This window comes from Canis lupus, chromosome 11 (genome assembly GCF_003254725.2).
Source record: "Canis lupus dingo isolate Sandy chromosome 11, ASM325472v2, whole genome shotgun sequence".
Taxonomy (NCBI): Eukaryota; Metazoa; Chordata; class Mammalia; order Carnivora; family Canidae; genus Canis; species Canis lupus.
In genome coordinates this window covers 73,781,731-73,795,537 of record NC_064253.1, presented here as the reverse complement: position 1 = coordinate 73,795,537, position 13,807 = coordinate 73,781,731, and the positions used below count along the sequence as shown (strand labels likewise).

Here is a 13,807-nt window from a genome sequence, read left to right as displayed (position 1 = left end):
CCTCGATGAAGCAGGCTCTCCGGAGGCCGGGCCCCTGGGGCACCTGTGCTCCCCGGGCCACGTGAGTGAGCAGCAGCTCTGGCAATGGCAGTGTAAACACCCCCCCTCCCCCAAGCTACCATACGAACCTCCACATGGGCTTCCGCAGCCCCGGAACGGGGTCTCCCTCTGTAGCCGGTGGGGATGGGGAGGGCAGTGGCCGGAACAGAGAGGGGGAGATGGGGAGGAGAGACCGGAGGATCAACGCAAGGGAGAGGCCTGCCCCGGAGCAGCTCCTCACTCTGGTCGGGAACAACCACGGGGAAAAGGGTTAGAAGCAGCTCATGGAAAAGTCCAAGAGGGACTTGGTGACACCCTGAGCACGAACCGAGATTCAGGGCCCCCGGGGACAGGTGAGGCCCGACCAAGTCTCCACTCCTGCAATCGGGTGTCGGCACGCGGTGTGCACAGCGCTCTCGTTCGCGGGGGCCGGACGGTGGAAACAACGTCCGAGAGCCCACGAGGGACGAACGGACGCCACGTGGCGTGTGCACACACGCAGCACAGGTCAGCCACAAGAGGAGCAAAAGTGCGACATTTGCTACAAGATACATGAATCCTGAGAACATCAGGCTACGTGGAATAAGCCAAGCACAGAGGACAAATATTGGGTGAAAAGGCACATTGGTGGAGACAACATCAAATAAAGGTTCGAGAAGCAGACGGGAGGGAGGGACACGGGGTCACGCCTGCGGGCGCAGGTGCGGTGATGACCCCGCAGGCGGATCTCACGCCACTCATGGCCGCTTGCGAGGGTCAAGATGAAGATTACCTGTAGTTTACCACACTCAAAAATAGCAAAAATGGGACCACACGATTACAAACGTCTTTCTCCTGGGGGAGGAGGGTTTGCGGTGTTTTCTTTAGCTCGAGCCCCGGGCTCACGGCTGTGCCACCTCTCCAGCGGGCGCGGCCTCGGGCAAGCTCTCTGCACCTTTCACCTCCTCCCGGCGCGGGATCCACGCACGTGCGTGGAGCTCGGCACCCTCGCGAGGTCCCCCGGGCGCCCCCAGAACCACCACCCGACGCAGGGAGCACCAAGGGCCCGCACGCATCAAAAGCTTTTATTGACTTCAATTTTCCAAAAGCACAGGTACTTGGGACAATGTGGTGAGGAGCCCGACGTTTCGCGCGCAGGTCCCCGACGGGGCCCCTCAGGCCGCCAGTTCGGCCACGGCCCTCTCCAAGGGGTCCACAGACCAGTAGCTGTCGTCCCAGCCAAGGAACCAGCCCACGAAGGAGGGCGGCTCGAAGCCCTGCTTCACGACGGTGATGGGGGTGCGCCGGTCGCGGTTTGCGGGGTCCGTCTCGATGTAACGCTTGGCTGCGGTGCACACACGCGGGGACACGAAGCCCCGAGGCCGTCAGCGCCCGCCTGGTGCCCGCGGGCACCCACCCGAGCCCGGCCGCCCGCCCGCCCGCGAAGGGGCCGGTCCCGGTTCACCCCCTGCCTCCCCACGTCCGTCAGCCTCCCCGTCCTGCTCCTCCCTGCCCGGTGCTGCCAGAGGCCCAGCTCCAGGGCTCCCCCCACCCCCCCGCTCAGCGACTGGGCAGGGGTGCTGCGGCTCAGGCAGTGACCCCCGAGTCCGGGCCCGCTTCCACCGCAGGACCCAGAGCCACAGGCGCACGTGCTGCTCACCAGAGCTCAGCGCCTCGGTCTTCTCCTCCTCCTGGGAGTCCTTTCCCACCCAGACGAAGACCTGCAGTGGGACGGGAAGGGAGACGCCGTGAGGCCCCGGCGACCCGGTGGGCAGTGACACGGGCACGTGGAGCGTTAACACCCGGGGGGAGGGGCTTGCATGTAGGACGGGGCGGGAACCTGGTCACCTGCTCTGCACCCACACCGTGCTGTGCAGTTCACGGGGTAATCGTGTCTACATCACATTTTACTGAATTCAGAGAAGTGAGAGCATCACTCCCCTTGGAGAGGGGGAGGCGGGGGGAGGCGGGGGGAGGTGGAGGCCCCTCACAGCAGCACCCGGACCTTCGAGGAACTTGGCTCTTCTAAGTCCTTCCAGCAGCAGATCTTAGCGCTGGAACTGAACCCCCCCCCACCCCCCCGGCCCACAGGCCCCGCCCCTACCCCCCCCCCGGCCTCACCCACCTGGTCCCAGGTGTCCAGGAGCATGACGTCATCGGTGGCCAGGTCCTCCTGCATGAGCTCGCCTGGAACCTCCTCGATCTGGGAAGGCGCAGAAGGTGATCACGAGGGCGCACCGGCCTGGGGGGGGGGTGTCCCTGTGCCCCGAGGGGGCGGGGGGCTCACCACGAAGCGTCCGATCTTGTTGGAGCAGGCGAAGAGGCGTGGAGGGTGGGCGTCCATCTTCTTGTCCTTCAGCCTCGGGGACGTGCGGTAGGCGGCCTTCCCACCCAGGGCCTCCCAGAAGCCGTCTGCGGGGAGCCGAAGCGTTGCCGCCAGACACGACGCCCCAGCACCCAGGCCCCACAGAAGCCCTCCAGGACCCTCCCACGGCTCTCGGGCCCCCTTGTCCTCAGCGACAGGGACGGGGGCCGGCCTGTGGTTTCGGGGGCGCTGCGGGACGGGGTAGGCATCCCTGCTCCCGGGGCCTCAGGGAGGCTGGCGGGGCCCCCAGGACCACGCAGCTCGGGGCGGGGGCGCAAACCCACCTGACCGCACCCCAGCCTACGCGCGGCCCGGAGGACCCGATACAGCGAGACGCTCAGTCCTCCTCAGGGGCTCTGGGACCCCGGGCAGCGCCCCCCAAGCTCCTGGAGCGTCTGCTGCGCATCGTGGGAGGGGGCGGGCTCGGGGGGGGGCACGGGGGGCAGGAGAGGCTCGCGCTGTGTGCTGGGACCGGAGCAGGCCTGTGGCCCCGTGGCCCCTCACCGACCACAGCCCCCTCTGAATCCCACACTCGGGAGGGGCACGGGAGGGGCGAGCACACGGCCCCCCGCCGCGCCCCCGGCACAGACAAGGGGGCCCACGCGCTGCACCTGGCTCCCACCTGGCTCGCTGCCTTCCGCCACCTGCACAGGCTGGGCCCGCAGCACCCGGAGCAGCTCCTGGGCCCCCGACTTCTCCGCCTCGCTGGCTCCCGCGCCCACCCACAGGTAGGCCGCCGACGGAGTTTTCAGGACAAAAGCATCGTTGGAGTTGAGTGCGCCTGCCTTGGGCATTATCTGGGGAGGGAGAGCTCGGTTCGTCACTGCCCAGGAGACCCCGCAGCGGGACCAGCTCCCAGGTGGACGCCTGGTGAGCTCCCGTCCATCGCTGCCATGAGCCCTCGCGCTGTGGCCCCACAAGGTGACCACGAATCTGGGCTTCGTTAACGGAAGCTGAGTGCCCCGCACGATGGAGGGGATAGTCCCGTTCCTCCGGGCGGCTCAGGCCATCCCGCAGGGTTATGTTCCATCTGCACGTCCCGCGTGGAAGGGGTGGTGGCCACGTGCGATGTAATCGAGTGTCCTGCCCGTTAGATAGCGAGCTTCCCATCGCGGGAGGTATGCAAGGGGCCCCAGGCATCCTTGAGACTAGAGGAGACTGGGGCTTGCGGGGCCGGGGAAGGGGCTGAAGCTGCTTCCTGACCCTGATGCTGACCCTGCTCCTGTGCCGGGGACGGCCCGTCCATCACCTACGGGAGGTTCACGCAGCGACCCCTCCTGGCACCCCGCCCGGCCTTACCTCGACGGCTCTGGTGGCTCCAGAGCTGCTGGCCCGGACCTGGAAGAGGCGGGTGCTGGCGGGGGCTGTCTGCCCGCCGTCGCGGGACGTGCCGCCCTTGTAGACGATCATAGGTTTCCCGCCAAACAGGCTCATGAGGTGGGCGGGCTCCTTGCCTTGGACCACGCGGCTCTGGCGGGGATACAGGAGGGGGATGTTGGTCCTCGGGGGCAGGCGCCTCCCGCCCAGCAGTGTGGCCCAGCCCCAGATGGACCATCGTGCCCGCGCCTGCACGCGGCGTGGACCCCGAGCACCCGGGAGCCGGGCGGGTGCCCTGGGAAAGCAGGGCCAGCACCCCGGCCGCTCCCCCTCTGCAAGGACCCGCCTGCTGACCCTGAGTCCTGTCCAGGAACCAAGCAAACCCATGTTTGCAAATATTCCCTTAAATAGAAACACACGGACTGTTCGGGGACATTCCTCCAGAATGGTGACGTCAGCCCGGGGCACGGACGCCGGCCGAGTGCTGGGAATAGAGCCTCCTGGACGCGGAGAGGCCGCCTGTGCACAGCCGTAGACCCCTTCAGGTCAAGGTCCCTGCCGCGGCTCCCAGGGCCCCGGCCCCTCTGAGCCCCTCTCCGGGCTGCCCTCACACACCCGGTCCCTCGTCCCACTGCTCAGCACCCCCTCCCACCTTGGGGCCTTTGCACGTACTCTTCCCTCCACCTGGCGTGTGCCCGCCCGGCTCCCACCGTCCCGTTGGGTCGCAGCAGAAAAGCCCTTCGCAAGCAGGTCCTCGTCTAACCCAGTCCCCCCGGGACCACCCGCTGTCCCGTGTCCTTGCACTTGACACACATGCCTAGGTGCCTACTGTGGGCCAGACGTGGCTCTAAATGCTTTGCACCATGAGCACACGTGTGTCTGCCCCAACGTCTGCTGAACATCTTCCTCCTCCCCAGACTGTCCACCACGTGAGCTCAGGGCCGGGCCCTTGGGAGCTCGAGGCCCGGGCGGAGGGACAGTCAGGTGGAGGAGTGTCCGGACGGACGAGGGGCAGGCTGCGGCCCGGGGGGCACCAAGCTGGCCTCACCTGCACAGGGGACCCTCCGAGCTCCTCATCCAGCTGGGCGGTCAGGATGGCGGACGCGGCGACCTCATCCTGCGTGGACTGGGCGCCCTGCCTGCAGGAAGAAGCGACACTCGGCACCCAGGTCCGCGCAGAACCCCGACGGGACCGTGGCGGCCGGGGCTTCCGCACGGGGGACACGCAAGCCAGAGAGGGGCGCGCGGGACAGACTCAGGACCTGGCCTCCCGGGAAGCCCTGGGCAGTCTGTGCACACGTCCACCAGAGGAGCCACGGTGGCTGCCCCGGGATGGGACACGTGCAGGGGCCTCTTCTGTTGGGGCCAAATGTCCCGTCACTGACGCGGGTTATCCACGGAAGCAAACAAAATCTGGCGCATCAGTGAGCTGACGCATCTACTGTTCTTAAAATACGCCTTCTTCTGAATTTCATACTATGTGTATGTACTACCGAGTCAAAAACAAAAACAGGGAACTTTTAAAAACTGTTTTTAGGGACGCGAGGGGGCCTCAGGGGCTGAGCGTCTGCCTTCAGCTCAGGGCGTGACCCCGGGGTCCCGGGATCAAGTCCCGTGTCGGGCTCCCTGCATGGAGCCTGCTTCTCCCTCTGCCTGGGTCTCTGCCTCTCTCTGTGTCTCTCATGAATAAGTAAATAAAATCTTAAAAAAAAAAAAAAGCCTGAGGTTGCCAAATGGGGAGACATCCTACAGAATAACCCACTGGCAGTCCTCTTAGGCACCGAGGTTGTAGAAGAAGAGACTGGGGAGCCTCACAGGTGAGGACGCAGGGATTCGTCACTAAGGTGACGTGCTAAGGGGCAGGTAGGCTCCCAGGTTAGACCCTAGGCCAGAAAAGGATGTGAGCGGGGCAGGTGGTGAAACCACAGCGGGGTCTGAGGATTGGCCAACGGCAGCACGTCCAGGGTCAGGTTCCTGCCCGGGCGGCCGTTCTCGGCGTAGGGAAGATGAGCACAGATCGGGACGTGGGTCACGGGTGGAAACCGCCATTTCTGCAACTTCTCAGGAAGCCTCGGGTCATTTCAAAACCAATAGCTTCAGGGGTAGAAATCCAGGCATCATTCAGAAGTTCTGAGATCATATCGAGAAATAGGAGCTCGAAAGCCCCGGCGGCACTTTGATAGGGAGGAGCGGATAAGCAGCCACCACAGTCACCAGGGAGGCCGCGGGGACACTGGTGCCTGCCTTGGGAGTGAGGGCGCCACGGGGCCCGGCCACGGACACGGGGCGACCCAGCAAGCCTGCTTCTGGGAACGCGCCCCACAGACGTTTCTTGCGCGTTCAAACTGGTATTTGCCTAAAGGTCACTGATCACAGGATGCTCGTGGGAGCAGCAGCCTGGAGCGAACCCAAGAAGGCCCCAGAGGGAATCTGTTCACGGCGGCAGCGCGGCTCCCGGTTATGCGGCCGAAGAAGAAGAAAAAGAACGAGGAAGCCGCCCGGGCCTGGCGTAGGCGGAGCCGCAGGGAGCACGAGCTGCACAACAGGCCCAGGGGCTGCCTCCGAGGGCGCGGCCGGGCGCAGGCGCTGGTGGGGCCCTGGGCCACGTTCATAAAAGTGACAGAAGCAGTGACTCGCGGGGCCGTGGGGTGGGGGGCGGGCCGGAGGCGGATGGGACGAGACGCCTCAACAGACGCCCTTCTTTTCTTGTTTTTAAGGCCTTATTTACTCATCCGTGGGAGACAGATGCCGACACGGGCCGAGGGAGACGCAGGATCCGGGCAGGCACCCCGTGGCCCACGGCTGCTGCTCTGTCCGGATTCCGGAGCCGGGAGCGCCCGGTCCACGTTGATGGAATCAGGATAATGGTTGATTAGAAAACACGCGGCGGGACGAGGCCTGCACGCACAGCGCTCAGCATGGGGCCGGGCGGGACACGGTTTCTCCCCAGTCGCGCGGCTCTCGACATCGGACTGTTGAACTTCCGAAAGGTCAGCTAAAGGTTGTTTCAAGAAATACTACGAGTGGGGCCGCCCGGGGGGCTTGGTGGGGCACCTGCCCTCGGCACAGGGCGTGACCCCGGGTCCCGGGATTGAGTCCCGCCTCGGGCTCCTGCAGGGAGCCTGCTTCTCCCTCGGCCTGGGTCCCTGCCTCTCTGGGTCTCACGAATAAATAACATCTTTTAGAAAAGAAACAGCACAGAGGTGCTGCCCTGCGGATAGGAGCCCCGCAGGCTGCAGCCGCCGCAGACCCCCCAGCCCCCTGCAGCTCCCCCGTGGCCCCCGCAGCCTCCCTCACAGCCCCCAACGTCCCCAACGTCTCCTGCAGCCCCCCAGCAGCTCCCCCGCAGCCCCCGCAGCCCCCCAGCAGCTCCCCTGCATGCCCCGTAGCCCCCACCCCCCAGCCGGGGAACGTGGGGCCGCGCCCTCACCAGGTGTAGATGATCTGGCCCTGGCGGCTGCCGTGCCGGTAGTTGTACAGGATGATGTAACTGTCGCCGCCGTAGAACTGCCCGTACGTGGAGGGGTCCACCGGCACTTTGCTGGAGCCTTCGATTCTCCAGATCTGCGGGGTGGCGGGGGGGGGGGGAGCAGGGCTCAGCGGGGCGCGGCACCCCCACCCCAAGGCAGCTGCGGGAAACCATAGGCCGGCCTAGGACTCGGGCCCGGGCTCCTGCTGCGGCCCCCACGACCCCCTCCCGGCCCGCGCCCCGTGGGAGCACTCAGCACACACGCAGGCCGCACAGACGGTGCCGAAGCGAGCGCGATGCAGGACCCAGCTCGGCAACAGCTGCACGGGGGCAGCCGCGCTCATCACCAGCATTGATGTCGGGCCGATTACTAATAATCGGGTTATCTGCATCACTGGCGAGTTCCCCAGATTTACAGATCACCCCGAGCAGGGCCATCGGCCATCCCCAGCCTCAGGCCGACCAGGCAAGACACGGTCCCCGGTCACGAGGTCCTGGGGCGCCACCTGCTGGTGCTGCGGAGACGCCTCCCCCCGCCCAGGTGAATTCTGGGTGAGTGGGATTGACCCCCTCTCCAGGTGAGGACACGGGGGCTCAGAGAGGCGCGGGGCTGCCCGAGCCCTTCCACCTGCCCTAACCCCAACATTTTCATCCTTCCCCCACTGACGAGGTGAATGCACGACGACGACACCACACACGAAAAATGAACGCCTCGCGGTCTCTACCCCGTAGAAGGGAAACGGGGTTTTTGCGTGAGGCAGACTCTGCTTCATAAACACCTCGGAACCCCCTGCACCGCGACCTTCCTGGGGGCCGGGGGCCTTCTCGCCTCCCCCTGGGGTTGCTGCCTCTCATCCGTTTTCACGGCACGTTTCGAAAGCACAGAACGGAGCCTGTTGCATCTCTGCTTTCAAAGCCAGAAAAAGGAAAAACCCTCACTTGCACCCACTGGTTTACAGGATCGAGTCCCTGGCCTTGGACACGGGATTCAATGCCCTTCCTTGAGGACGCGGTCACCCCTGGCTCTTGGGACGCTTCCGGCCTGGAACACCCACTGCTGGCGGCAAACCTCTACTCGTCCTCTGAAGCCCAACCCAACGGTCCTCACCCCTGTGAAGACTCCCCGAACCACCCTGCCCCTTCGCCTCTTCTCTGCTCCCGTGACCTGGGCGCTGGGCTCCGATCGTGCACACAGTCCGAGCAGCTGCCCTGTCGGCAGCTGAGGCGACACACTGGCCGGGCCCTGGAAACCGCAGGCGCCTGGGCACGCTGGCTGCAAAAATTACCTGCAGCGAAAGAAGCCCGCCCCCCAAAACCGTGGCCACCCACCCCCAGGCGGCAGGTGGCGGCACAGTCCCACACACCAGCGGCCCCGCACCTGTTTCTGGCCTCGGCCGTCGTCATCCATGCCGTGCTGCGCCGCCATGGCCGTGGACGTGTGCAGGGTGGCGGCGTCGAAGGGCACGCGCTCCACGTGGGCGATGTGGCTGGACAGGTAGCCAAGGCCCGGGCCGTCCGTCTGGTCGGGGTCCCGCCAGTTCTTGAAGAACTGCTTGAACAGCGGGGTCTCGCCGCCCTCGGGAAGCACGGACACCTGCGGGTGGGGGGGCAGGAGCCCTGAGGATGGGGCGCCGCCAGGCAGAGGTCCTGGGCCCCCCACCCCCCGGCCCAGCCCCGCCGAGACGCACCTGGGTGTGCTTGGGGTAGTCCATCCGGGTGATGAAGTCCGAGGCCGTGCTGAGGGCGGCCCTCCTCTCCTCCGTGTTGGCCTGCCTGCCTGCGGGGGGCGCTGCGGTCACTGGGGGCGGCCCAGGCCTGGCTCAGGGCCCAGCTGGGAGTCCCCCGGGCTCTGGGCCGCGCCGCGCCGGACTCCATGTCATCCCCATGCTGACCCCTCGCGCCGAGGGTCCCTAGGCCATCATCCCATCGGCGAGGGGGAAACCAGGGTCTCAGAGGCGAGTGACTGGACCAGGGCCGTGCAGCAGGGGCGAGCGTGACCCGCAGACCCCACGCCCTGGGCCCCCTCCTCACCCCTGCAGTTTGCCCCAACCTCAACCTCAAGAGGTGCTTCCCAAACACAAGCCAGATCACCTTTGAGAAAAGCCCCAACGTGTAGGAGCAAGTTAAAGGCTCTTAGAAGTCCTGCAGGCAAGCCTGTCACACGCAGTGTTGCCCGTAAACGTATTAGACCACAGTTTTTTACATGATGCCAATTAGCCCGAGAGAACGGGTGCTTGAACGTGCTTGGGAAACTGGGTTTAGCCCAAATGGCAAACCTGAGGCCTAGACGGGGAGGCCAAGTGCCCAGATCGCAAAGTGAGCCAATCGCAACACCAGGGCTTCAGAGCAAGACTTGGTTTCAGTTCAGGAGCCCGGCAGGCCCCCGAGGGTGCAGGAGCTCCCCACAAGGTCCTGGGGCTGCTGGGAAACCCCTCCCCTGCCCCCCTACCTTTCCAGACGAAGATTTTCCCGTCTCTGCCATGGTCCAGGATGAAGCAGTCCTCTGACCTCAAGGCCCCCTGGGCGAAGGGGTTCTCATCAGCCACGAGGGAGACGGACATGGTTCCAGCGCCGTTGGAGACCTGAGGGGACGAGGGGCGGGGGCGCAGGGCGTGAGTGCAGAGGCAGCTCCCCAAGCTGGTCGGCCCGCGGCCCCACCATCACCCCAACGGTAGGTGACGGCGGTAGGGCAACAGCCGGGGCACCCGCAGGCCCCTCTCCCCTTCCCTGCTTTGCCGTGACCACATCCACGACCCGCATGCGCGTGTAACGCGGGAACTGCCGCAGGAAGGCAAGGGGCGAGGGCGCGGGCGCGCAGGTGCAGCCAGCTACCCCCGGCCGCGATCCAGGCTGAGAAACGGGGGGACCCCAAATAAAGCCGCTGAGCGGCAGCATCGAACCGGCCCTCATTTCTTAGTTTCGACCAATGTCTGCCTGTGGCGAGACGCTGAGGAGAAGCCGGCACGTGGGACCCCTGGGCTACCTTCGCCCGTGTTTTCTGTGACCCTTAAAATCATTCCAAAATGAAAACCTTTCACGAAATTACAAATTACACTTGTAATGCAAACCCTCGGCAAGAGCGAGCGCTGACAAGGCCCCGGGTACTCTGGGAGCCCCCGGACACGGCCCGACACGGCGTCGGGGCGCAGGTAGCGGAGCTCCCCTCCCGGAGTCCCCCGCACCGTGCGCCAGGCCTGTTCTGAGCAATTATTTGTCCAATTTAATGATGTCTGTCATGGGAGAGCTCCTCTCCCCCTGCCCCAGCCCTGTCACTGCTCCATTACTACCTCCTTTTTTTTTTTTTTTGCAAAAAAATCAGGGCACAGATTGGTGTAGGTCACTGCACAGCCAGAAAGCCAGGCCTGGGATCCGAGGCCGGGCAATCGGACTCCGGAACCGGTATTTCCAATCACCAACTTCCTAAATCAGGCTCTGACCCCAAAATCCACGTCTGGGAACTTGCTCGAAAGCCATCCTCAGCTCAAGTGCACGAAGACGGACTGTTTGTGATCAGAAAAGGAGAACACAGCCTAACGCCCCTCACCGTCAGCTCACGGGAGAGGCTACGACGGGGCGACTACCAAGGGCCGCCTACATCTCCCGGAGAAAGACATTCCCGGGGAAGCTGAGAGGGAAAAAGAAGGTCACAAAGAAGCTTGAACAATCTGGGTCCGTTTATATCAAACAGAGACGGAAAAGTGTGTCATCAGATAAAGAAGGATGAAATCTGGATCTTCTTTCAGTGAAACGATAGCCATGTAACCATGGTAACCCTTCAACCAGGTGCGGGAGGGGCCGACGTCTTTAAAAATTGTGTTTTGTAAAAAAAAAATAATAATAATAAATTAAAAAATAATAATAAAATAAAAATTGTGTTTTGTAAAAAAAATGTGCTTTATAAAAAAATTGGCTTGTAAAAAAATTGTGTTTTAAAAAATAGTTTTGTAAAAAAAGAAAATTGTGTTTTGTAAAAAAAATTGTGTTTTAAAAAAATTGTTTTGTTAAAAAAATTGTGTTTTGGGACTTTTACAATGAAATCATTTCAAAGACAGCACTTGTTATCTTAAACGAGTGAAACTGCGTTGACTCGATTTTTTTTACGTTCTGGACTATTGCTCACTGTTTTTTTCAATGAGCGTACACTTCTTCATAATCGGGATAAAAATTCATGTGGTTCTTCATCGGAGGCGATGAGAACCTGGACCCCATCTCGTTGTTATTTCACCACAAACAAGCCGAGGGCGCGACGTGAGCATCACGGGCTCGGCCGGCCTTTCACCCGGTGCTCAGCCACCAGCGCTCCTTAGCTCAAGCTCAGCCTGAGTTTTAAAAATCACAAGAAACAGGGGCGCCTGGGGGGGGCGGGGCTCAGCGGGTGAGCATCTGCCGTGGGCCCAGGGCGTGACCCCGGGGTCCCGGGATCAAGTCCCCCGTCAGGCTCCCTGCACGGAGCCTGCTCCTCCCTCGGCCTGTGTCTCTGCCTCTCTCTCTGCATCTCTCACAAATAAATACTCTTTTTAAAAAATCACAGGAAATAAACTATAAATGAAGTAACTCTACACGCCCCCCCCCCCGTTTCTGTAGCATTTCCCCAAGTACTTTCCTAAAACATTTTCCATCGGTTTTCTCTGTGGGCCCCTAGAAATCCTGCAAAGTGGGCCCCACTGTCCCACTCCCCACTTTACAGATGAGGAAACTGAGACCCGGAGCAAGAATATGTGCTGCCCAAGCCGCACAGGTGAGCACGACGCACATGCTCACAGGTGGTCGAATTTCCTGACTCTTGGGCAGGACGGGGACGGAAGCAGACGGGCGTCTGGCAGAGACGTGCGAACCGAGGCCCCGGCCCGAGGGTGGTGGCTCAGGGTGCTCAGGGTGCTCAGGGCCCTGGGCGGTGCAGCTGGGGGACCGGGTCCCCGCCCCCTGTCCTGACCCCACACCAGGGAGCGGAGCGGCCGCCACCCACCTTGTAGAGCTTGGCCAGCTTGCGGTTGGCCGCGTCCTCCTTGGCTGTGTCCTCCGCGCCCGCAGGCAGAGCCGGCTTGGGGCCCAGCACCTACGAGAGATGACGGGCGGCAGGACGGGTGGCCGTGAAGCCCGGGGAGCGCCTGGCTCCCGAGCGCCCCTCCCGGGGCCCCTCCAGCCCCGCAGGTCCCCTGCTCCGCTGCCTCCGGGACCCCCACAGACACTACCCCTTCCTCCCGGGCCTCTGGGACCGACGCGTCCCAGCACACGCCATGACGCTCGCGCCGTCGCGGGGCGGGGGGGGGGGGGGGGCCAGCTCCCACCATCCCCTCAGGGGCGGACTCTGCGGTGCACTTGGCTGAATGACTTGTGTGCGCAGCCGTGAGGAGGCCAAGAGAGCGTCTGCCCCCGGGTCGCTGTGATTTCACAGCCTGTTTTCACGCCCCAGCCCCAGCGCCTGCCCCTCCAGGCCCGGCTGGGGTCCCGCCCGCCCCCGTGGCGCCCTCTGCTCAACCCGACCCCCAGACGAGCAGGAGCCAAGGGCAGGCAGCGGAGCTCATGGCTCCTCCTCTCCTTGGTGAGCTCTGCCTCTACTGATATGTCCCCAAAGCACGACGGCTGGCAACGCCTCCCAGACCGTCCAACCTTAGGATTGATCAGAAGAGGGGAGGGGACGTTGGGCCAGTTGCCCCTTCTGCCCTGGCTCCAGCACCAGGTCCCTCTCCGCTCCCCGGGAGCACCGGGCCCCTCCAGCTGGAGGCTGGGGCTCACCAGGCCCGGGCCCAGCCCCCTCCGGGGACTCCGGGAGCCGCCGGGAAGCTCTGCCCCCCAGGAGCTCCAGCCTAGTGGGAGACAAAGTCCCCTCCCAGCTGCCTGACCGACGCGGACGACGCCGGGCCCTCCCCGCAGCCCGCAGCCCAGACGCGGTACCTGGAGCATCGCCTCGGGCTCGGCGCCCTCCTCCGACACGTGCACCTGCGCGCGGCCGCTGCGCTCGTTGTCCCGGATGCCCTTGGACACCTGCGTGGCCTTCAGCTTCTCGTATCGGTTGCTGTTGGAGCCGCACCACTGGTAGATGTTCTGTGAGACGGGCCCGACGTCAGGCGGCGCGGCCAGGGGCGCGGTGGGGAGCCCCCCTGGGTCCGCCCGGATGGGCCGCGCGCACAGGACCGCCGGCTCCCGTGGTGGCCCGTGGTGGCCCGTGGTGGGGCCGTGAGCCTCGGCGCCGCCAGCCCGCGAGTGCTTAGGGCCCACCTGCCCCTGCCTCAAAGCGGAATCTCGTCCGCGCGGCCCTCAACCCAGAAGCACAGGCCAGCGGGGCCCAGCGGCCCAGATCGCCCGGCACGCGAGCCGGGTGGGGGACCACGAGGACGCGCCAAGCGGCAGATCTCAGGAGCGGCACACCGGCCAGAGTCCGCGGACGGAGACAACGATGCCGCGTGTGTGGTTCAGACACGGGGGCACCACGTGCGACACACGTGGGCGCAGGCCCTCGGACGGCACACCCAGGCCTCCATGGGCAGGCGCGCGTCTGCGGCAAGAGCCAATGGCTCTCACGCCTGCCCGTGTGTGTAAGTGAGCGACCCCTGTGAACAGACGCACGAGCCGGGCACGCAAACAGAGGTGCTGGGACCTCACGCCAGGTGAAGCCCGGGTGCACGTGCATGTGACGC

The 13,807-nt window shown here is 64.3% G+C and overlaps 1 protein-coding gene across 3 annotated transcripts in view; it reads right to left on the bottom strand.

The window, feature by feature from the left end:
- Positions 1–1,087: 1,087 nt before the first annotated feature.
- Positions 1,088–13,807, bottom strand: part of GSN (gelsolin) — a 41,459-nt gene continuing 28,739 nt past the window's right edge. For all 3 annotated transcript variants that reach the window (XM_025432965.3, XM_025432963.3, XM_025432964.3), the window contains 13 exons: positions 13,065–13,214; positions 12,136–12,225; positions 9,619–9,751; positions 8,858–8,946; positions 8,548–8,763; positions 7,131–7,264; positions 4,749–4,839; positions 3,683–3,853; positions 3,006–3,180; positions 2,306–2,430; positions 2,144–2,221; positions 1,679–1,739; positions 1,088–1,363 (listed from right to left, as the gene is read on the bottom strand). In XM_025432965.3, coding sequence (XP_025288750.1) covers positions 1,194–1,363; positions 1,679–1,739; positions 2,144–2,221; positions 2,306–2,430; positions 3,006–3,180; positions 3,683–3,853; positions 4,749–4,839; positions 7,131–7,264; positions 8,548–8,763; positions 8,858–8,946; positions 9,619–9,751; positions 12,136–12,225; positions 13,065–13,214 — 1,683 coding nt within the window. In that variant the 3' untranslated portion in view covers positions 1,088–1,193. The remainder of the gene's footprint in view (positions 1,364–1,678; positions 1,740–2,143; positions 2,222–2,305; positions 2,431–3,005; positions 3,181–3,682; positions 3,854–4,748; positions 4,840–7,130; positions 7,265–8,547; positions 8,764–8,857; positions 8,947–9,618; positions 9,752–12,135; positions 12,226–13,064; positions 13,215–13,807) is intronic.